Below are 23,934 nucleotides of genomic sequence, written 5' to 3' on the forward strand. Positions count from 1 at the left end.
TTGCGTTCGATAATCTTGATTATTTGTTCTCATTTGAATTGATCTAAATATGTCGCAATAAATTATGTCGCTCTAACTGCGACCGATATCGATGACAATAGGTTAAACTTCTTCGGATATATAGATATAGGAAGGTGTGGTATGAGTGCCAATGAGACAACTCTCCATCCAAGTAACAATTTATAAAAGTAAACCATTATAGGTCAGGGTACGGCCTTCAACACGGAGCATGAAATACAAGTTCCTTCATTATACAAGTTCCAAATGGAAGAAATATTCTTTGATATTATTTCCACTTGAACAAAAATTACAGTAAACTATAGCATATTTGTTCCAACTGGAACAGATACTATGGCATTGTTTATAACAATGTTTCCATGGGAACTTCCTGTACGCGGAACAAATATACGTTGACACATTGACCTAATTCGTAATTGAGGTGAATTTGACTAATCGATCCATTCATTTGTTCACATTATTCATTTGATCATTTGAAGACCAACTTTTCCATCATGCTTCAAGTAAGTCACAGTATTCAAAACTTCTATTAACATGGAATAAGAAATTAGACTATTTACCGGATTTGTAATAACATAAGCAACACGACGGGTGCCACATGTGGAGCAGGATCTGCTTACCCTTCCGGAGCACCTGTGATCACCCCCAGTTTTTGGTGGGGTTCGTGTTGTTTAGTCTTTAGTTTTCTATGTTGTGTCATCTGTACTATTATTTGTCTGTTTGTCTTTTTATTTTTGGCCATGACGTTGTCAGTTTGTTTTCGATCTATGAGTTTGACTGTCCCTCTGGTATCTTTCGTCCCTCTTTTACATACATTGGATGCTATGATCAATGAGAACTGTAGATTATAAATGTAACAATGTGACAATCAATAAATGCTGGTATTTTATTTACTTATCTATAGTTTTAGTGGTCTATAGATTTTCAACATAAATTCCATTGTACTTGACACAAGTTTACACATCTTTTTGGACTCCATCTAGACAACTCCTATGTATACTTATATTGAATCTAAAACTACACAATTATTTTAATGGTCTTTCTGAGCGGACATTTTGTGGTTCGACCTTACTGTTTTATTTGCAATTTGGTCAGTTAAAGGTGGTTTAAAAGCTCAAAACTAGATAAACTATGCGATTATACGACATTTTGATGTGTCTGTAAATGGGAAAGAGCCTTTTTGGTAGGTACAGTAATCTTTTTTCCTCTTGCGGAATTCTGAGTTTTTCGTTGGATCAATATTTGTTTGAGCTTTTCGTATATAATGGATAATTAAGAGCAAACAATAGCAATGCACATCTTCTTGTTAGTTAGTTAATTAGAAACCCTTAAATGTAGTTTACTCCTTCATAATAAAAACTTACTGTGTCCAAAAGCAGCTGCAAAATATCTGAGGTAGGCATTCTCCGCAGCAGTCTTAACTGAAGTTAATTCCGCTCCATGGCTTCTACAAGAACTCTTTTTCGAAAGAAGATTGAAAGCACATTATACAGATATGAATAAAAATAAAATAGTGTAGAACATAAAAACGCTGATATTTTATTGAATAGGAGTAAATAATAATACAGGATAATTTACTTTAGCATGCTCATTATTATTGAGATACTAATCGAACTTCTAATTCAATTGAGTTACATGATATTAGGGGTGAATCACTGAATTACTAAGAACTTTTACTAAAACATTTTGTACAAATGAAATTAATTTATGCACATAGTGAAAACATTATTTTTGCTGACAAATATAAGCATTTACAAAATCTGATTGATAGTATTCAATTTCATGAGTTTGATAGATTTGGTGGCCAAAAACATTGACCCCAGTTTTTGGTGGGGTTCGTGTAGCTCAGTCTTTAGTTTTCTTTGTTGTGTTTTGTGTACTGTTGATGTCTGTTTATCTTTTTCTTTTTTTAGCCACGGCGTTGTCAGTTCATTTTTTACTTATGAGTTTGAATGTCCCTTTGGTATCTTTCGCCTCTCTTTTATCATGCCTTTATCTCGTAAGATTAAATACCTAATTTTCAGTGTTTTGACATTTTTTATTTCAAATTTAGAACCTACCGCTGCTGAATGCCATGGTAATAACGTAGTACTAAACCAGTAACATGTGTTCTCATAGTGCTGATATCCCAGTTGACATTCGCTGGTTACGTCTAAATATATATAAACGATGACTTTAGTTAATATAGAAAGTTAGCTGCAGACTGCGTGAAATACTAGAAAACAAAATTTGAAGAGAAACAAGTAATATCAATTAGAATATTATTCAAAATGTCAGTCAATAACTTATTAGAAAATTGCCAACATAGCTGAATATGCATATGCTACTATAGTGTTTAACGTGTTGCATCATAGATTTTGTTCTCTAAATTCAATTGGAAATGAAATCAGTTTTTTCTTTTAGATTATCCATCATTCGAACAACAACAACAACAAGTTATGTTTGATTCTGCTTTAGAAAAATTCATTTTAAAAATCTAGATACAAACATGACAAAAACTAATCTGTTTGGCTTCTTTTATGTGAACATGAAGAAATATGCAACAATGTAGCTTTAATATTGTTATAAATGTTTAACAATAGAAAAAAAAACTGCTACCTGTATAGTTAACTTCATATCATCATTAGCATAAGCATTATTGTTTCTTTATTGATGTCTATTTATGATCATTATATGTAACATGCCCTATATGTGACGATGATTGGTTTATATATTTATGATCATAATATGTAACATGCCCTATATGTGACGATGATTGGTTTAATAAAGTATTCGTAAGAATAATGACTACATGTACTTGCAAAAAAACACTCCATACATGTTTTGTTGTTGATGAGATAAGAAACAAAATGCATTTTCCACCGAAAGGTGATACTATAAAACACCTTCTGTTTGAAAGTGTATGCCCGTCTAGATTGGAGACTTGTATCACACTCGATGCAGTGGTAGAATCTACTTGTATATGTATTAATGAGTCAAACCAAACAAAAACAAAACAAGGGAGCATGATGACTTTCTTATATTTGCAGTTTTGTTCTTGGTTCTTACAATGTACATGGTTTCACAAACATGGGATGACGCATGCATGAGTGTTAAATTCACAAAATGCAGACTGGTTAATTTCTAAGTGCAAAGGGGCAAAAGATTCAAAAATATCTCGGACAGACAGACAGATGGACTGACAGAATAATTTTTATGTACCCCAAATCTTTGTTTTAAGTTGAATAAGATAATAAAACTCTCTCGCTTTCCATAAAAATGTAATATCGTCAATAACTTGTCAATCTTTAAATGTGAACAATTACAGGAAGCATGGTTTTCGAAACAAAACTTAAGAGCAAACTCGATTTTCAAAATAACATATCAACCTTACCTGAAAGGAAGGAGAAAAGCCCAAACAGTATGGCGAGAATCATGACAGAGGTCGACAAACTGAACTTAGCGATAAGAACACATGTATAGATAAACCTGTTTGACTTGTACATAATATATATGGAGGACTCGGAGGTGCGATTGGGACGCTGGAATGAGATGGTCACGCTGAAATGCGATGGTCCTTTCGCTGATGTGCGATGGTCTATAAGACGCGTGATGGATATCTATCAATCTACAGATGTCGAATTGTTATGAAAGTTTGATTTTTTTTATTAGTTCGTATATAAATACCAAACATGCAATATTTTCTGCAGTTGCAGTAAAAACCATCTTACTGCCTGTTCTCATCACAGCAGCCGTATAAGTTTTTCGCGTATTTTGTTCCTTTATGACTAATCAAGTAGTAAAATTGATAATGGAAATGGGGAATGTGTCAAAGAGACAACAACCCGACCATAGAACAGACAACAGCAGAAGGTCACCAACAGGTCTTCAATGCAGCGAGAAATTCCCGCACCCGGAGGCGTCCTTCAGCTGGCCCCTAAACAAATATATATACTAGTTCAGTGATAATGAACGCCATACTAAACTCCAAATTGTACACAAGAAACTAAAATTAAAAATAATACAAGACTAACAAAGGCTAGAGGCTCCTGACTTGGGTAGTGTTTGCATTTAAAACAACTACCACGTTTTTCAGTCATTGCAATTAGTGCTGGTTTTAAAGGAAAATAAGCTTTTATGTAGCGTCTATAGAGGTCAATATCCGAACGATTGTATGAACTACTGTATTACTTTTTTGTCTAAAGCTATTTACAAAGTACACTACAAAGTTCAATTAGGACTGGAAATGCAATGACTTTTTATCATGACCGTTTTTTATCAAACAGCTTATACTCTCGATGTTTTACTAAAAAAAAAAACTAAAAAGCTACTTCCAACAAACAACTTGACTTCTACATTGACATGTGAACTTGAAAAAACATTGAACATTGATTTGTGTAATCCATTGTACTTCAGTGTTACAACCATCGTACAAGATAGCGTCACAATCCCACCATCGCACTTCAGCGTAATTAAAAAGCACTTCAGCGTCAAAAGAATCGCATTTCAGGGTGACCATCGCGGTTTGGTGTACCATCGCAGTTCAGAGTCCTACTTATATAAGGCTGTGTTTGCTTTTTAAAAAATCAAAATTCTATTGTACAAATTTGTCTGGAATTACTTATATTATGTAAGTGTGAGACCAATATATGTTTAACTGGCTTGTTTGTCTCGTAGTAGCGTGCTCGTCTCGAGTGCTGGCGGTCGTTGGTTAGATCAATGACAGGGTCAATCCAAAGATTTAGAAATTGGTATTTGGTTCTTCTCCGCTAAGTAAGTGGCATTTAGTAGCAAGAGCATATACTTCTGATTGGCTCGGATTCAGACTGATATGTATGGGTTAAAGGGTAACATATTTTCCTGCCGACTGTTTCCTTGTGTATCAGCGTTAAAAATTGAGCCGTTCTAGTACAAAGCAGGGTTTATATTCATATTACATTATTATGTTCATGTTATATTTGCTACTGACAGTACACAAAGCACCAAGCCATTCATCCATATATCCAAATTATTCTTAAAGCCAAATAGATAAAACTAGTGGTCCGTGTATTTTTAGTTGTTAACGGTGTTTTGTGATAAACTAAATTTGTTTTTTTTTTCTTTGATAAACATACTGGTTTAACCACACTTTTAAAGTTTTTTTGTGACTTTGTGATTTGAAACATACGAGATGACGAATATTGTCTTACTCTCAATAGTTACCAACAAAATATGCATATTTCAGGGGAGGACTTTTTTTTATTTTTTTATTTTTTAACAATTAAACAAAACTTTATTACACAACTGCTGTTTTACATTTTATCCAGATTACAGCGTTAGTCTGAATACCCCTGTGATAAGTAACTAAACTTCCAGGGAATAAAAGTTCAGCAAACAAATACAAATGTTAATTTTACAATTTATTACATTATTTCATTCCTAATAGATATAAGAATATGTGGTATGAGTGCCAATGAGATAACTCTCCATCCAAGTCACAATTTGTAAAAGTTAACCATTATAGGTCAAAGTACGGCCTTCAACACGGAGCCTTGGCTCACACCGAACAGCAAGTTATAAAGGGCCTCAAAAATGACTACTGTAAAACCATTCAAACAGGAAAACCAACGGTCTATAATCTATATAAAAAACGAGAAACGAGAAACACTTATGAACCACATCAACAAACGACAAACATGAAACATCAGGTTCCTGACTAAAAATTGTTTATATATTTCAAAGTTGGTGTCACATGTTTACCTATCAAAAATCATTCCACTGACCGGGATTTACTTGTTTTTCTTGAACCGATTTTTAATCATTGACCTTTTGATCCAATAAGATTTTGAACAGGTGTATGAAACTTTTAGGAAAGCACATGGTTTTTGTTTACTTTCCGTTCATTCGAACATTTTGGATTTACTTTAATCAATTTTGTTCACTTTTGTGATAGTAAGTATGATAGAGTATTTCTAGTCTAAATTATTTTCAGTAAACATGTGATTTATATTTGTACACAAGTAAATGCACATCAATAATTGATCGTAAAACACTGTAACAGATACACTTAATGACAGTATTCTATTTTTACAAAATACTCTTCTTTTCTTTTTGTTGGAAGAAGACTGTCAAGTCTTCTGAAATCCTATACTACCGGCTATAAAATCATTGAACCGTTGCATGGAGTGTTGCCGTATCCCTTTCTGTGCTTTTCAATTTTATAACTTACGTGCCTCATCTTGAAACCGATTTGTACACATGATCGGTTACAAGTTTGTAAAATAGCGTCTGCATCATTATATAAAACAAATGTACAGTTAGGCTTAAAAAAACAATCACTATCGTTAGTGTTATAATTTCTCATGTTATTAATGTTTTAATATCTCCCTTTTTATTGATGTCAATTTTAGATTCCATCTTAATTATATTCAATCTTACGTTGTACATTTACTTGTAACCGGATGTTTTTAAAGCAGATTTGGTAGTTCGCATGCGTTAATTTAATTATAATCCGAAACTAACTCGAATAATTCAGCGCCTTCCATCCACTGCCGTTTCTCGTTGGAGTGATCGGAATAACACAACTGGATTATTGGGGTAATTACTCCAAACCACGTTGCCTACGTAAATACTAGTCTGCGCATGTGCACAAATAAGAAATTTAATTGTGCATCTGAAAGTTTCAAAATAATGATAAATTGAATTTTCATTAATTTTATACAATGCATCTTATGTTAATTTCAACAATCTACGCGGAGAGTAGACTTCAACTCAATTATGCTTGACAAAAATACACGGATCTAGTTTTTTCCGTCTGTGTTCGGATCTTTAACGCAATCAAATCATACTCCGGTTTTAGAAAACATGCGTTTAAAAACAAAAGTTAGAATATTTTCATATGTTATTGCGATATTAAAGAGTCAAGCGAACACGTAAATCTTCTGGTGCTTTACACTTCAAACAATGTCCTGTCAATTGACAGAAATATCATTGTACGGACTAATGTCAGTTGACAGAATCCATATATATCGAACGTACGAAGCTTTTCGTGTCGGTCATACACCTTATCGTTATTTATTCCAATCCGGAAAAGTTCTAAAATTACATAACTTTTTAAACCAGTTAAAGCTATCTGAGGCCCTGTTTATACAATGTACTGTGCATAAAATTTTTTTAAAGAGTTATGTTTAAACCATTGTAAACACTTCAAGCAAATTATTTTTCTTACTTTAATTTGTTTTTTTTTTAAATTGGATCATAAAATATACAAATATCAAAATGTTCACTTTCTACACGTTTTCCGCCCTCAGCTGATTTCGGATGACATTTGTTTTTGCGTCACTTGACCCAAACAGAAAGTCTAAGTAAAATTGATAATGGAAATGAGGAATATGTCAAAGAGACAACAACCCGGCCAAAGAGCAGACAACAGCCGAAGGCCATCAATGGGTCTTCAACGCAGCGAAAAAATCCCGCACCCGGAGGTGGTCCTCAGCTGGCCCCTAAATAAAAATGTGTACTAGTTCAGTGAAAATGGAGGTCAAACTAAACTTCAAAACATATAAATGAACTAAAATTAAAAAACAAACAAGACTAACAAAGGCCAGAGGCTCCTGACTTGGGACAGGCGCAAAAATGCGGCGGGGTTAAACATGTTTTGTGAGATCTCAACCCTCCCCCTACCAATGTAGAATAAAGAAACACAGCAATACGCAGAGTAAAACTCAGTTTAAAAAAAGTCCGAGTCCGATGTCAGAATAGGTAACAAAAGAAACTCATCAAAATGACAATGATACATAAATTAACAAAGGACTACTAGCAGTTACTGACATGCCAGCTCCAGACCTCAATTAAACTGATTGAAAAAATATGTCTTCATCATATGAATATCAAGTTCAATCCCTCCCGTTAGGGGTTTAGTATCATACCATCATAAAATATATGAGAAGAACATAACCCGTATCATGCCAACAACTGGTTTTAGAATAAATGTATTTATTTCCGATGCAAAGACCCTATGAGTGAATCGATATTAATACCAAAATATGCAATCCTTAATGACTTGACAACAGTATCATAACTATATCCCTTCCGAATAAGTCTGTTTAAAGGTTTGGTTAGCTTTTGAGGTGAATGCCGACATTTTTGTGCTTTGTAAAGAATATTACCATAAGGGATTGGATGTGAAATACCTGAACGTATAAGATGTCTGCATGTTAATGTATATTTACGAATGATGTCCTTGTACCGATGATAAAATTTAGTAAATGTTTTGACTAGTTTGTGATATCGAAAACCCTGGTGTAATAATTTTTCAGTAATACAGAGATTTCTTTCGTTAAAATCAAATACGTTGTTTCATACACGAGCGAATCGAACAAGTTGAGATATATAAACACCATAACATAGTGACAAGGGAACGTCACCATCTAAAAATGGATAATTAACAATAGGAAATGAAAAATCATCTCTTTTGTCATAAATTGACTGTTTTTTCCGGATTGGACTAAATAGCGATAAGGTGTATTGTCGGAATGTCCCCAATGATTACCTTGATTGCTCTTAAGTTTCAAAGTTTTAAGCGATAAAAAACAGGACTTTAAAAAAATATTCCAGCTGGCTCAATTTGTTTTGGGATCCCTAGTTTCAATGTTATATTCCAAATGTCTGACACAAGGGAATGAATAATAGGATTGGACTGAGGGAAATGTATTTTGGACTGAATACTGTAGGTTAATCAAGAAAACACTTCAGAGACAATACATTTACAAATATTTTTCAAAGTGGTATTTTAATTTTATGGTGTCATGAAAGATGTAGATGAAAACATATACGATTGACAGCAACGAATTACTGGTTCCGTACTTTGGTCAAGCATAATTTTTTGTGTTAAAATAATAGATGAAAAACAAATACGATTAACAGCAGAAAATTAGTGGTTCCCGATTTGGGTCAAGCACATACAGAAATGACTGGGTTTAAAATGTTAACAAGTGCTCAAAACCCAATCCCTGGCCAGGGACAATTGTGTAACAGCACAGCGTAAGAAGAATCAGAACAATCAGGTAATGAGGGATTTTTATCCACTTTCAAATATGTCAATGTAATGAACTTAACTGGTAACAACTATAACATGTTGGGTTAGTGTTATTTAAATTTTAGTTTTCCGAGAAGACTTCAATTGTTGACACCTGCCAACTTTCAAAATCTGCCTTGGGTATATTAAGCACTTTTCAAAATATGTTTATAATGAAGAAAAAAAAAGTAATTGTGAACAACTATAACAATTCATGATTGACTGATTGATGTTGGTGTTAAACCCCACTTTAAGCACACTTGACTAAAATCATGGTGGCCAGTTTTTTTTATACGAAGGAATTCGGAATACCGAAAGTGAACTATCTACCTTTGACAGAAAACTGACTTTCAAGTGAATCCTAATCAATTCCTGGTATAATTGCTTGCACCAAGTTGACCATGCTGGGACGAATGTATGGAATTATAGAAAATCTAATTTGAATCAACAGTATTTGTAGATTTTTAAGTGTTGTTTAGTCTGTTTTGGTGGAGACATGAGTATTAATTAAAGTATATTATTTTTGGAAGAAAAAAATACGTCGAAAGCATTAATGGCACAAAGCAGGCTGGGTTGGTGTGGTCTGCTTTCATGGTAATTCAAGTTATCCTTTTATGCATCTTCTTCCACCTCAGAGCTATCAGCTCTTTGATTTTTTCATGCGTATACAAATAAACATTATCTTTGGTGAAAATGTGTATGATTTGTTAATACTTGTAAATATAAAAGATTTGTCCGTGAGAGATACATGTACATGTATGTCTCTATGATTGATTGATTGTTGATTGTTATACGCCGCATCGATATGTCTCTATGAGAAATTGAACAATTATACATACAAGTTTACATTTGAATGCTTGCATTTTCTTTTAAGATTTTATGTTTGTTCGAGGGAAATCGAAAACTTTACAGATTTAATTGTAGATTTTTTAAAAGGTGATTTATGGTTTTCTTTCTTTTTTCCAATAAGAAGTACCTGTACTTGTATTCATTTTTAAATAGCTCAGAAACATCTATTGAATTTGTTTTATTATTAAATATACAATTACTTTCATGTAAAGTGAATAGAATTATTGTTGATATATAATTTATATCATATGCACTGTCTTCTATTTTATAACCAATAACCAAATGTTTTAAGTTTTTTATATGTTTATCGATATGAAACTTTTGTAACAGAGTATTTATTTTTTTTCCAGAACTCCTTGAAATAACTACACTCTATGTAATTATTAAGGTAAGTGTCTGCTACTTAAAAAGTAAAACATATATTTATTTGCTTTATTTTCCATTAGTACAAATGAGTATCTATTATAAGGATATAATACAATAACTTCCATCTAACCATTTTAAGTTTATTATCTTCTAAGTAGTTGAAAATAAATTCGAACGTGTGTTTTATATTATAAGTTTTATTTAAATTGAACTATTTTATCCACTTAGAAAAAAACAGTTGGAAATTCCTTATCAAAATGTATTAAACTTTTATAAATGTTAATGTTTTTTATATTGCGTTATACATATGTATTTGTTTCTTGTTTAAAGGAAACTTTACTCCTACACTGCACCATAGTTTTAATTGAATCTTGTTTTTGTAATATTTTTTTTCGGTATGCTATTTTTTATCTGCATTATTTCGGCAATCCAATTTTTTTTTGCATTTTAATTTACTGAAAACATTTTCTTTAGAAATGTTCCCCTTGTCATTTATAATGTCTAAATTATTTTGTCTTCTATCCAGTGTCTGAAAATCAAACTGTGTTTGTTAGATTTTATATATTTATTTCGGCATGTTATTTGCTGTGTGATTATTCTTAAATTATCAGGTTTGTCAGTTTGCCCACCCCTGTATTTAACCCATGTTTTGAGTAGTTCTAAATAGAATTTAGGTATATGTTTTGCGACATTATGGGTTGATGTAATACTATCTATATTCATTTGAAAAATTAATAGGTTTGATCCATATTGATTTAAATAGTATGATGGAATTATTTTCCAGTTTGCATTTTCATCATCTATTAATTGCTTTATCCATTTAATTCTAATTGATTCAATGTATTTATTTATATCTATCATTCCTAGTCCTCCTTCATTTTTGTCAAAATTTAACGTATTTCTCTTTACATTTTCTGTCTTTCCATCCCAGATGAAATCATATACCAATTTCTTAAATTCGGACAATGATTCAGTGTTAATATTTGAAACGGATGCAATATAGATTATGTTTGGGATAATTAGTGTTTTGACCACAGTTAGTTTGCCTATCATAGTTAGATTTCTTTTTTCCGTAAACTAAGACTCTTTTTTGAATTTTGCAATTGTTTTTCAAAGTTTAGTTTCATGCATTGTGGTTTGTCCTGTCAAAAAAAAACACCTAAACATTTAATAATATCTCTACTCCAATTTATGTTTTCAAAATTTTCTGGAATACTTTTTTTGTTGCCTAACCATAAACCTTCAGTGTTGTTACGATTTAGTATAAGCCCTGATAAAGATCCAAAAACCTCAATTACATTGAGTACATGAGTAATTTCGTCTTTAGAATTTAACAATAGTGTTGTGTCATCTGCTTATTGACTTATTTTAAGACTATGTATTTTCCCATCTTATTTTATTGTGATTCCCTTCAGGTTATTATCTTCTCTTATTTTACATTCTAGTATTTCAACAGCTAAAATACACAAAATAGAACTTAAAGGACATCCTTGACGAATTCCCCTATAAATTTCCAATGGGATTGGAATACATCCATTGTTTGCTATACAGGCTCTTATATCTTTATACAACGTTTTCACCAAATGTAACATAGTGTTTTTTACACCAAATTTTTGTAAAGATTGGTACATAAATTCCCATTCGAGTGAGTTGAATGCTTTTGAGAAATCAAGGAACAGAATGACCCCTTCTATTTTAAACTTTTCTGCATAATCAATAATGTCTTGTATTTGTCGTATATTGAAACCTATATAACGGTTTTTATGTATCCATTCTGATCACTATGTACAATTTTCGGCAATAATGGTTTCAGACTTAAGGCTCATGTATATGCAATGATTTTGACATCAACATTCGGTAATGTGATTGGTCAGTAATTACTTATATTTGTAGGGTCCCCCTTTTCAAATAATAAAGAAATAAGGCCTATTTTTTTTAGATTGACAACATTCCTACTTTAGAACAGTAATTAAAACTATCTGTTGCAAAATATTTTAATTTATCCCAAAATTCTCTATAAAATTCAACAGACAGACCGTCTAAACCTGGGGACTTATTTAGTTTCATTTGAAAAATAGATTTTGTACATTCATCGACTTTAAGAAACCCATTTATTGACTCACTGTCTTCTTCGCTCAGTGAAGCATTTATTTTTGTGTCGGTTATATAATCATTAATAAATTGTGTGCCTGGTTCAGTGCTTGTATAAAGTTTTTCATAATATTTCTTTTTCTAAGTTAAGTATATCTGATTGATTCGTTATTTATTTCCCTTGTTCATTTTTTTAATTTAATAATTTTTTTGCTTACTTGTCTACATTTCTCTTAACCAAGAAAACAATTAGTATTATTTTCTCCTTTTCTATCCACTTTATTCTCGAGCGTATTTGTGCACCTTTTGTTTTAAAATTATAAAAGTTTTCTATTTTAGTTTCTAACTGTTTAATTTCATCATTTTCTGTCGTGTTTATTTTGCTATTTTCTTTTTTTCTTTTTCTTTGATGATTGCAATATTCGATCCAAATCATTTAATTCATTTTGTTTCCTTTTTGCCCTAATTTTACAATATAAGATTGTAGTTTCTCTTATGTCAATTTTAAATAAGTCACATAATTGGGATAGGTTCTCATTATGTTTACATTTCTCTAAATAGGAATCAATTAGATTATTTATCTTTTCTTTAAAGTTAGGTTCACTTAGTATACTATTATCTTTTTCAAAATAAGATATACCTTTATTTTTGTTATCTAAATAAACTTTTAATGAAATAGCTTGATTATCTGTACTGGATATCATGGCTGGTCCGATATCTTTAGACTCAATAAGTGTTCTAAGTTCTTCAATAATCAGGAAGAAGTCTATCCTACTTGCCTCAAGATCTTTGGTTTTTTCTTTTTCATGTGTATTGCTTTAAAGTAGGATGTAATATTCTCCATATATCTATTAACATTTTTGTTTCAATTAATGTATTCAAATTATTAGATTTTTTTTGCTTTTTACCAGTTATATTTTTATTTTTTCTGTCTTCGTTATTCATTATTTCGTTCAAATCCCCTCCTATTATTAAAATACCAAGCCTATGTTCTTTAATTATTGTATTTACTTTTTGAAAGAAAGTATTCCTTTTTTTCTTATCATTTGGTGCATACAAATTTATCAAAGAAAATATAGTATTGTTTATTTCTACGTTTACCAAAATTATACGACCATCTTGATCAGAACAAATGCCTATTATTCTAGGATTTTATGTTGTTTTAATAAAGATAACGACTCTTCTAGATTGAGATGTCCCAAAGCTATGGTATACATCTCCAAGAAATTCTTGTCTTATCTTATTTTCTATTTCTGGGACAAAATGGGTTTATTGTGCAAATAAGATATCAGGTTTTTTTTATACTTTATCCATGTGTAGAGCCTTTCTCGTTTTTCTTTTTGACCAAGTCCTTGGCTAGTTAAGGAGCAAATGTGTAAAATGTCTTTCATAAATTAGAGGTTATTAAGCTTAAAGCAGTTAAAAAATCTATTTGTCAACATTAGACGGTTATGCATTTTATTGATTAGTATTTGTATATGCAGGTTTTTAGAATTGAGAGATATATCTTTGTTCTTAAATGGAGTTATGAGCCTACATTTATATAACACAAAACAACCAAGTATGTACATGTATATAAAGTAATATACTCTAATGAAAAAAAGTAATGATACATATATTAACAGATACACAATCATACAATAAACAATACAAACACTATATACAATTGTACACAATACTGTGACATGTACATGTAACATTGATTATAAGATAATGACTCTTTTAATAGTAAACCATAAAAAAATCTCTGAAAGTTTTGAGATTGTATTTACAATAGTATCCACTATTTGAAAGATTCTCATATATGTGTTTACTACTTTTGTATTGATTTTGTCTAAGAATAGTATGTGTTTTAGCGTGACCTTCATGCCCTTGTGGGACTTTACCGTGTTTTTTTTTATTATATTATGTTGTTTTAAGTTACTTGTTAGTACATACTGTAGTAGACTTTTTAGTGGTTCAATAGAAAAATTTATCTCATTTAATTGTTTTCTATCATGCGTTGCATTACTATGACTAATTAATAAACATATTTTAATTTTTTTTCCAGACAATTGATCATCGTTGGAAATATTTGTGATGTCATTTAACAAGACCAAAGCAATACTTCCGTGCTGTTTGTTTACATTCTTGCAACAATGTTATGTCCCCTGACTGACAGTTGGATAACAATCCGTCAATTCTGAGGCGTTCTCTGAAAGATTTATGTATGATACATCCAGACTTCTCAAAAAATAAGTTGATTTGCCCGTCATCCGCGGAACAGGGAATGTCTTTGACCCTTACTTTGACATGATCTGGGCGTTCATTTGTTTGGTATCTATGAATTCTGGAATAGAAGTTTACTAGACGATCCCCTACAACTATGCCTGATATCATCAGCTTATTACTGTCGTCCTCACTTTTCGTATAAATGCACTATATGCCTCTAACTCTCTGTAGGCCTCTCAAGTGCGAAGAGGGTATGATTTGGCCTAGAATTTTATACAGCTGATGGTGTAGTAAAAAGTCTTTGTCGGAAGGTTTAGGACCGAACATGTCAGACTCGAGTAGAAATATAGGTTTCACGCTATTTAAATCATCATTTTTTTCCATTAGAAACAGCTTTTGAGTTTGTTTTGTTTACCCTATCACTGTCTGTGTCCAAAACAGATGACTTGGTCATTCCAAACTTTGAAATACCAATTTCTTGTAATTAAATGTTTACACTAAAGTTATTTTTCTTCGATTCGTGTAAGATCTGGAAACATATAATCTTCAATTGGTGTAGAATGTAGATTTTCATAAGAGCTCAGGAACTCCGTGGTGTCCGCTGGGCCGCTAAAATCATCAGGGGAGGACTTCGTGCTCACAAACATGATTTTCAAAGCCATAATTTGTATGTGCCTGCTAAAAAAACAGGAGTCTGTAATCCAGAGGATGTCACTGGTACCTCTTATTAATTATTGTAATATAAATCAGGCCGCAGTGTTTTCTCTTTTAATTTGTTTCATATTTTATCATCCCAGATCCTTTCATCAGTTTCATTACGGTTTGGGTTTCCTGATTGTTGAAGGCCTCACTTACATTTAATTGTTCTCCCTTGGTGTTTGTGGACAGTTATCTCATTTGCAATCCTCAAGTGTGCTCAATTCCCTTCATAACCTGGGACATTGGTGCAACAACACAACATAAGAACAACTGTAAAATCATTTGAAACGAGCTTTAAGCGTATGATTAGTAAAAAGCATACATGTTTAGTTTTTTATATTATTTGATACATAATTAAAGTAAAAGAAAGGTATATGTTTATCTCTTTCTTGAAGATATACTGCAAAAGGAGTAGGATACTGACTACCCTTTAAATTTCTGCCATTGTTATTTGCGGTTGATTGTTCTAGATGTCTTCCAAACATCCGTGTTATTCGCGGTTAATCGTCTTAAATGTCTTCCAAACACTCTAGTTGTTTGTGGCAAAATGTCCATTTTTTCTTCCATTTTTACTTCAAATACAATAGTGCAGCATTTTAAGGCGATCAATAATCTAGTCATTGTTTATGGTTAATTGTGGTTAACAGAAACTTTCGTATGGCACCAGAACTGATTTTGTTTATTTCAAAGGTAGTTATTTTATTGACAAATATCTTAAAATATATTTAGTTTTAGTGTAAAAAGCCTTCCTATCCAATCAGAAGTAAAATAGTACTGTGATTTGCATTTATTGATCGGATATTTTTCATACATATTGAGAATAAAACCTTATTGAGCATAAATCAAAAAGATTTATCGTGGGTCGACCTTGGCCGATAAGGACCAGTTAGATTATAGTCTGATCACAAAAGGCAGATGGTTCAAAATTATGGCTGTATGACTGCATGTTATAATTCTATATACCGACATTACAAACATGTTGAGTACATAAACTTGTATAAAAATAATCTTGCATGAGCATCTTTTAACGTGACTAATATCCAACTAGCAACAACTAGCAACAACAACGAAATTTAGTTTACAGAATTAACATCGGTCAAGTGCGTTTTCCACTTAAATATGTTAGTATATTTGTTGTTGACAAATCTTCTCCTGTATTAAGAGCTGTACTGGAACAAAGATATTCGCTCTCCGAAATGCCATCTTCATATTTCTTTAAGAAGTATTGCAAAGTTGACAAAGTGGGGATGCCTATATATATGCCACACATAGCTAAATGGACATCGTCTTACTTAGTATGTCTCCTATATCGCTGGACGAAAGAAGTCCAGGTAAATAACAATGGTAAAGTGTCGTTGCCATGTAGTATTGAAATTTGTTTATTTCTAAAGGTTTTTTGTTCACGTATATATGTCGTATTACTATTTATGTGTTGTGTTTTGTCTCTTTGATGTATCTCCCACTTTTCTTCGCAATTCAACTTACATAATAAGTTATATGAATAAAGGGAGATATGATGTATTAGATTATGAGACATCAACACTACAAAACAACAAAAAATGTGTAAATCAACCGTAATACTTTCAAAGTTATCAAGTTACTAAATATTTTTAAATGATACACATGCTTTAACATCGCATTTAACTTGATCTGCCATCAACCAAAACCAAGAGTTATACTTAAAAATTTTCTGATTCAATGTAGATAGTAGGAATAACTAAATCACAACGTATTCAGTGTATTTTACGAGAGATATTTCAACTACTCAAATTCAGAATTTGAACCTTTAACATTTCGGCATATATGACATGTTTTTTATTGAAATTATTGTATCTTGACATTTAGACCTCTTTGTCGAATCTTCCGAATGACTGGTATTTTGTATGTTAAAAAAATCAAGGACATTTCAAACACGGTAATGTTTAAGAAATATTATTTATCAATTCAGTTTTATGACGTAGCTACTTTAAATTCATGTCAAAATTTTACTAAAATAAATAAGGCTCATATTTACACCTAATATTTTTTTATAGATTACACACCAGTGAGATTTAAAATTTCATTAAATTCTTTCAGTGAATTTATTATGTGTGTTAAGTGAAGAATTTATTCATTTTACAAATCAGCAGTCTTACACAAAACTATGGTTTTCTCATATTAAGAAAGATATGTACTGTTTTCTTTTCGTAATATCAACATGAACTAGAGATTAATGGAATTATTTCTATCTGCCAAGAATCTTTTCTAAATTGAATAATTACTTTTAAACATGGATTTACGAATTACTATCGATATAAATCTGGGATTCTTTATTACAGTTTTGTGCATTTTTACTGCAAACGTTTCGTCGAATTTCGAAAGAGCAGTAAACAAATTTGTGAAAGCAGACTATTCAAACAGAAGTCTGAAAGAGGTTCCAAAAAATCTGCATGTAGACATTAACGAACTTATTCTTGACCAAAACGACATACAAGTAATCGAAAACGGCACCTTCAAGAATTTGAGTGTATTGTTTAAACTAACAATTAATAACAACAAATTAAATATTCTACAAATGAATGCGTTCGATGGATTGTTCTCATTACATGTTTTAGAAATGGCTGGTAATAATATAATGTTGTCAATGTTTACCCCCAAACTATTCAGCTTTATAGCGAATTTAACCGTGCTCGACGTCAGTAGAAATATGAATTTATCTGATCATGGAGTCTGGACAATTTATCCAGATGTAGCATTCGCAGAACTAAGAAAGTTGGAAAATTTTTCGATTGATCTTGCACCATTCCCAATTTTTGGAAAAGGATTTATGGAAATGGGAAAACTCCGCAAATTGGAATTTAACCATTGCCAGGTACGAGTAATGAATAACACCATGTTGAAAAATTTCAACTCTGGTGTTATATGTTTGTACTTGAGCAAATGTCGACATTTTGTAAAAGTAGAAACTGGTTTACTGGAACCTTTCCCAAATCTAAAAGTGTTAGATATATCAGAGACATACATGCATCCAATCCAAGCTTTCCAGCTTCTAAAACCTCTAGCAAATCGTACAATGGAAATGATCAACTTTCATCACGTGAATGATGAATCAATTATAAATGACAGAACTTACAGGTATGAAGTAAATGTAACAGCAGAAATGATGAAATACTTGAAAACAATTTGTGTACATGTTCTCGATGTTTCTAATAATAATATTATAGACTTTGAAAATGGATCACTTTTAACAATGGACAGACCCGAATGTCTTCGTGATATTTCATTGTCTAAAAATAGATTCTCATTGTTTAACGGACATCAACTTTACAATATAAAACAGTTTTTTGCGAGAACTAGAAATCTTTCGAGGTTTGATTATTCATTTATACCTTTAGGTTTCATTAATTACTCGCACCATTTAAATTACAATATCAGTAGTTTTCCACCTGAAAGAGTCATAACATTACCCTCTTCCATACAAGTCGTACAAATGAGTCATATTTTCCATACCGGTGAGCCAGTATTATGGGAAATACCGGAAAATACAAATATAAGTCGTTTCGATGTATCTTTTTGTCAAACTGTTGATCAGGCAAAGTTATTGAACGGTTCGGAAATAAATTATTTGGATGTAACAGGAATTGATTCGCGAGTAGTGTTCAACACATTGCATTTGCATCCATTGTCAAAACTCACAACACTGATAATGGAGCACACAAATCTATACATCACCAACAAAATGGAGGAGAATGTTTTTACATACGTTTTAGGAATAGAAAAACTTGACATTTCAAATAACTTTTTGTGGGAACTGCGTCAAAATGTCTTTGATAATATGACAAAATTAACGTATTTAAATTTATCAAATAATCTTTTCCGAACAATTCCATTTGCAGTCACAAAATTAACAAATCTCAAGGAACTGGACATGACAAACAACCTTCTTACCAATATAAATATCACCTTTCAAGATTTTTTAAAAGGTAAGGGACAAGATTTCAAGTTATATTTGGACAATAATGCGTTCGTTTGTGACTGTACAAACTCGGACTTCATTATTTGGCTTAATGATAAACCCGTTACGTTTGATGCTAATGGAACATACAAATGTATCCTTCAAAATTCTAATGAAAGTAATACACATCATGCTGCTTTATATTTCAATTATTTGTATGCAGGATGTAACAGCAAATTATGGCTTAAAGCAGTAATCGGATTGTTTGTGACATTTATTGGGATTTTCTTTCCTTTCACACTTATATACAGTTTTAGATGGAGAATTTCATTTTATTTATACAAACGTTTCAGAAATAACCTAGAAAAGGGTATTGCTGTAAATTTCAAGTATGATGTTTTTGTGTTCTATCCTGAAAATGACCTTCCATGGATAAAATACGTACTGATGCCAAAATTAGAAAGAAAATGGGGGCTTCAAATGTGTATACAACACAGAGATTTTACTGTAGGAAAACCTATAGCTGATGTTATTGCAGATAATATCGAACAGAGCAGACATATTATATTTCTTGTAACTTCTTCATTTAAACATGATACGTGGGGAGAATACGCAATCGAAAGGGCAAAATATCATCACTTTTCACAAAATTTACAGAAAATAATAGTTATAATAAAAGATTTAGAGACGGAAGAAATTCCACACGAATTAGCTGTGTTGTGGAAAGACATAGCTCTTATTGAATGGCCAATGAACGAAAAAGATCTTGAAAATACATGGAATAAACTCAAGCTGTGGTTGTTCCTAAATCAGCCTAACTGAAATATCAGGGATTTATTCTAACGCTAATTACATTCATGAAAAACCAATATGAAGTGTCCACTTTCTGGAGAAATGAAACACATTGTTCATTTTACTTCTTATATAATCTGTTTGAATGTTATTGTTTACTGATCTTTTTTTTTTAATTTAATAACTGGATATTTGCAACCTCAAAATGAAAGCTATAATACAAATATTTCTGACAATTCAGAAAGTGTATATCTATGGTTGCCGATTGTACAGAAAAAGACTGATTTAAACGTTCATGTATCGCATTTGTCATTACAACGTGTTTACTTTACTCAATCAATCATATTGTCATGACAATGTGTTTACTTTACTCAATCATTCGTTTTGTCATGACAATGTGTTTACTTAACTCAATCATTCATTTTTGCATGACAATGTGTTTACTTAACTCAGTCATTCATATTGCCATGTCAATGTGTTTACTTTACTCAATCATTCACATTGTCATACAATATGTAAACTTTACTCATGACAATGTGTTCACTTTACTCTATCATTCACATTGCCATACAATATCTTTACTTTACTCATGATAATGTGTTTACTTTACTCAATCATTCATATTGTCATGACAAAGTGTTTACTTTACTCAATCTTTCATATTATCATGACAATGGGTTTACTTTACTCAATCATTTATATTGTCGTGCCAATGTGTTTACTTTACTCAATCATGCATGTTGCCATGACAATGTGTTTACTTAACTCAATAATTCATATTGTCATGACATTTTTTTACCTTTAAAGTTACTCAATCATTCATATTGTCCTTAATATTCATTATATATTTGTCACTGGACATTTAGTAAGGAATTAGAAAATAAATTTTTCGTAAAAGTTCTTATCGTTGATTGATACAAATCAACTCGCAGAGAAACTTGTAAGCAATAATCATTTTATTCAACATTCATACAATATATGAAATAATCACTTCTAATAAAACACGCAAAAGTACAACTGTAGCAATAAATTGAAGGCAGTGAAATCGGTTGCAGATGTTTGCATTGAATAATCATGATATGACACCTTTATCACGATTGGTAACAACTGCTTCTGGAAGGAATTTTTGTGGCAGTTTATTATACTAGACAGAAAAAAAAGGTTTATCATTTATGCCACAAAACCACTACGACTATATGAAAACAACAACCGTAAAAGAACAAGGCTTGTATTGCTGTTCTTCATCTCAAAGCCATGCTGTATTAAGTTTGATAGACATTGCTTATCAGAATACTTTCGTAACCATCTTTAAATTATGCGGATTCTTACCTATCTTGCATTCCATCTTATTTTCATGCGAGTAACAAACCAATTGAACACGATATGTGCTTTCTGGTGTTCGTTACAAAAAACAAATGTTGAATAGTCAACAAATCGTCAGGATTTGACTCATCAATCAATGTGCATAATTCTTGATTTTCTTGCTATTTAAGTCAGAATCTCATCCTTTATGAGTGAGTTTGTCCACAAAACACATCAACAAACATTGCATAATATTTATTTCTTTTAAACAGATAGTTGGCAAAAATTTAATGATGTTACCAAAGTATGCATTTTGTCCAGAATTCTTTCCATGTCGGGTGCATTTCTTGTGCATGGTAATTAAAACAATCGTACAAGTAGTCTACGAATATCTTTTTGACTTGAAAACTATTTGTTCATCGAGATATAGGCAATTGTTCCGGTAATGGTCAAATATGAATAACTGTGCATATACCCCCGACTAAATAAAATACATGCCCTTTAATCAAGAGACAATACTGGGTACCCTTCTGTGACACAAATTGAAAAAGAATACAGAATATACATCTCTCATTATTCATTGTTATTTCAATGCAGAGAAAATCTATATACTGTATTACAAGTCGTTCTGTATGAAAAATGAGTAAAGAAATATTTACATTTTACTTCAAGGCTTTCTGTACGAAAAATGATTGAAAAAATAATTGTCCAACAATTATAAATCCAAGTGCCAATCATGATGCTTTTACGTGTCTTTGTATGAAATATCTGAATCAATAGCTAGGAAAGCAAGCGAACTTTCGATAATCAAAAGGGGCCTTAAATAATAGTAAGAAATAAGTTTTCCATAAGAGAGTTACAATTACTTTTTTAAGCCATGAAATTCATCCATTCGGAATTCGAAAATGGGAAAATCCATAAAAACTGATAAACACAAACGTTAGAATTTTTCAACTAACGGAACGAATGAAAAACCATTCTCATATTCCTGACTTGTACAGGCATTTTTCGAAGAAAAGTGATTAAACCTTATTGCATAGCTAGCTAGAACTTACACTTGTATGACAGTTGTTTATAATTCCGTTACATTGACAAACTTAGGGCCGCAACCCTAATAGACATAATATGTTAAAGTGACAATGGGATCCAGCAGCCAAAATTGTGTAGACATACATCACGACATACAACACAGCTGATTAAAAATTTCAAACAAACATACAAATAAATCTAACAAAGAACGTACACTTCTGGGCGAAAGATAGAATTTGAACTGTTACTGTTTTAGGCTTTTTAAAGGGGATTAATCGTCTGGTTTTAGCTAGAAATTAGTCTTATTGTGGTAAATTTGCTAAAACGTATACCGAATAACCCAACATCGTTCAAGGTACATAGCTTTATCCCTGAAGTACATGTTAAGCATCAAAATCAATATAAAAAATCAATGCAAGGGAGACTACTACAACAATACAATGAAATGTAGACAACAGTTGTCTCTCTTTATACTACTTATCTAATATATACTACACCTACGTTGTAAGATATGTTTGGAAAGAAATAAGTCGAATAATTTTCTTTTATAAGAACATGAAGTTTACCCTTGTAGCCATGCTATTTATTGATGGGAACACGTGAGAATCATCTGTAAAAGACCTACTATTAAGCGTGCATATTTGTTATTATGGTTGAAATCGGCAGAGCAGTTTCTTAGAAGATGACGGTGGTCTTCTATACAGTTTTAATGGGAAATAGGTGTCACCATTGCAATCATGTTTACTCCTCAATCAACGTTAAATGAGGATCACTTGTAGGGGGTTTCAAAACTTTCGAACCATAAGTTTCCGTTATAGTTTAATAGGAGAAGATTTTTTTCAGTCGGCCGTATCAATAATTTTGTTCCTTTGATCGATACCAAAATATGAACTGTATAAATGACCTTTAGTATTATTCCTGGTGGTGTAAATGGAAATTATGGACATGTAAATTGTCTAACGACGGTTGTACAAAAGATGAACGCAGAGTAGTCACACTTGCTCACATGGCTCTGTATCTTAGCAGCTAACAAAACAGCATACGTGTTGCTATGTTGACACTATGATTATAGACGAATGAAAAGAATACTAGGGTTGTAAATAAACTTCAACATCGTAATTTATTTAGTCGTTTTAACTGTTTTAATTCGGGCGTCACTGGTGAGTCTTCTTTAGACAAAACGCGCGTCTGGCTTACGCAATGTTAATCCTGGTATCTACGATGAGTGTATTTTCTTCATTTAAAAAAAACACACAATGATAAATCAGCTTTTCAAAAATGATATATATATATATTTAGATAAGGATAAAACAATAAACAATAAAATTACGATCGTTTCAACATCAGATACTTACTTTTTTATTGGTGAATATATTGTTGTTGTGTTTTCCTTTTGGTTTATATATCAAAGGTCATTGTTCCCACAAAATATATATAAACAGTAACTCTTAGTCTGGTATAATAATAAGATTAAGTATTATTTTAACTTCACCTTTCCTCCCTTTTCAAGGTTTAGTTCCACATATATACTATTATATGACATGTGTAATATTCAAAAATGAATCTTAAATGTTCTTATAATTCTAGTCTCAAGTTTGTATTCATCATT

At 31.6% G+C, this 23,934-nt stretch overlaps 1 protein-coding gene across 1 annotated transcript; it reads left to right on the plus strand.

Moving 5' to 3' along the window:
* The first annotated feature begins 17,318 nt into the window (after nucleotides 1–17,318).
* LOC127702673 (toll-like receptor 4) lies at nucleotides 17,319–20,894 on the plus strand. The gene has a single exon (XM_052206972.1). The coding sequence runs from the start codon at nucleotides 17,538–17,540 to the stop codon at nucleotides 20,022–20,024; it is 2,487 nt and encodes an 828-aa protein (XP_052062932.1). The 5' UTR covers nucleotides 17,319–17,537; the 3' UTR covers nucleotides 20,025–20,894.
* The last annotated feature ends 3,040 nt before the right edge of the window (nucleotides 20,895–23,934 follow it).

The sequence above is a fragment of the Mytilus californianus genome, unplaced genomic scaffold (genome assembly GCF_021869535.1).
Source record: "Mytilus californianus isolate M0D057914Y unplaced genomic scaffold, xbMytCali1.0.p SCAF_5, whole genome shotgun sequence".
Lineage (NCBI taxonomy): Eukaryota > Metazoa > Mollusca > Bivalvia > Mytilida > Mytilidae > Mytilus > Mytilus californianus.

Coding starts and splice junctions, on each gene's coding strand:
- LOC127702673 (XM_052206972.1), top strand. CDS start 17,538: ATGGATTTACGAATTACTATCGATATAAATCTGGGATTCTTTATTACA.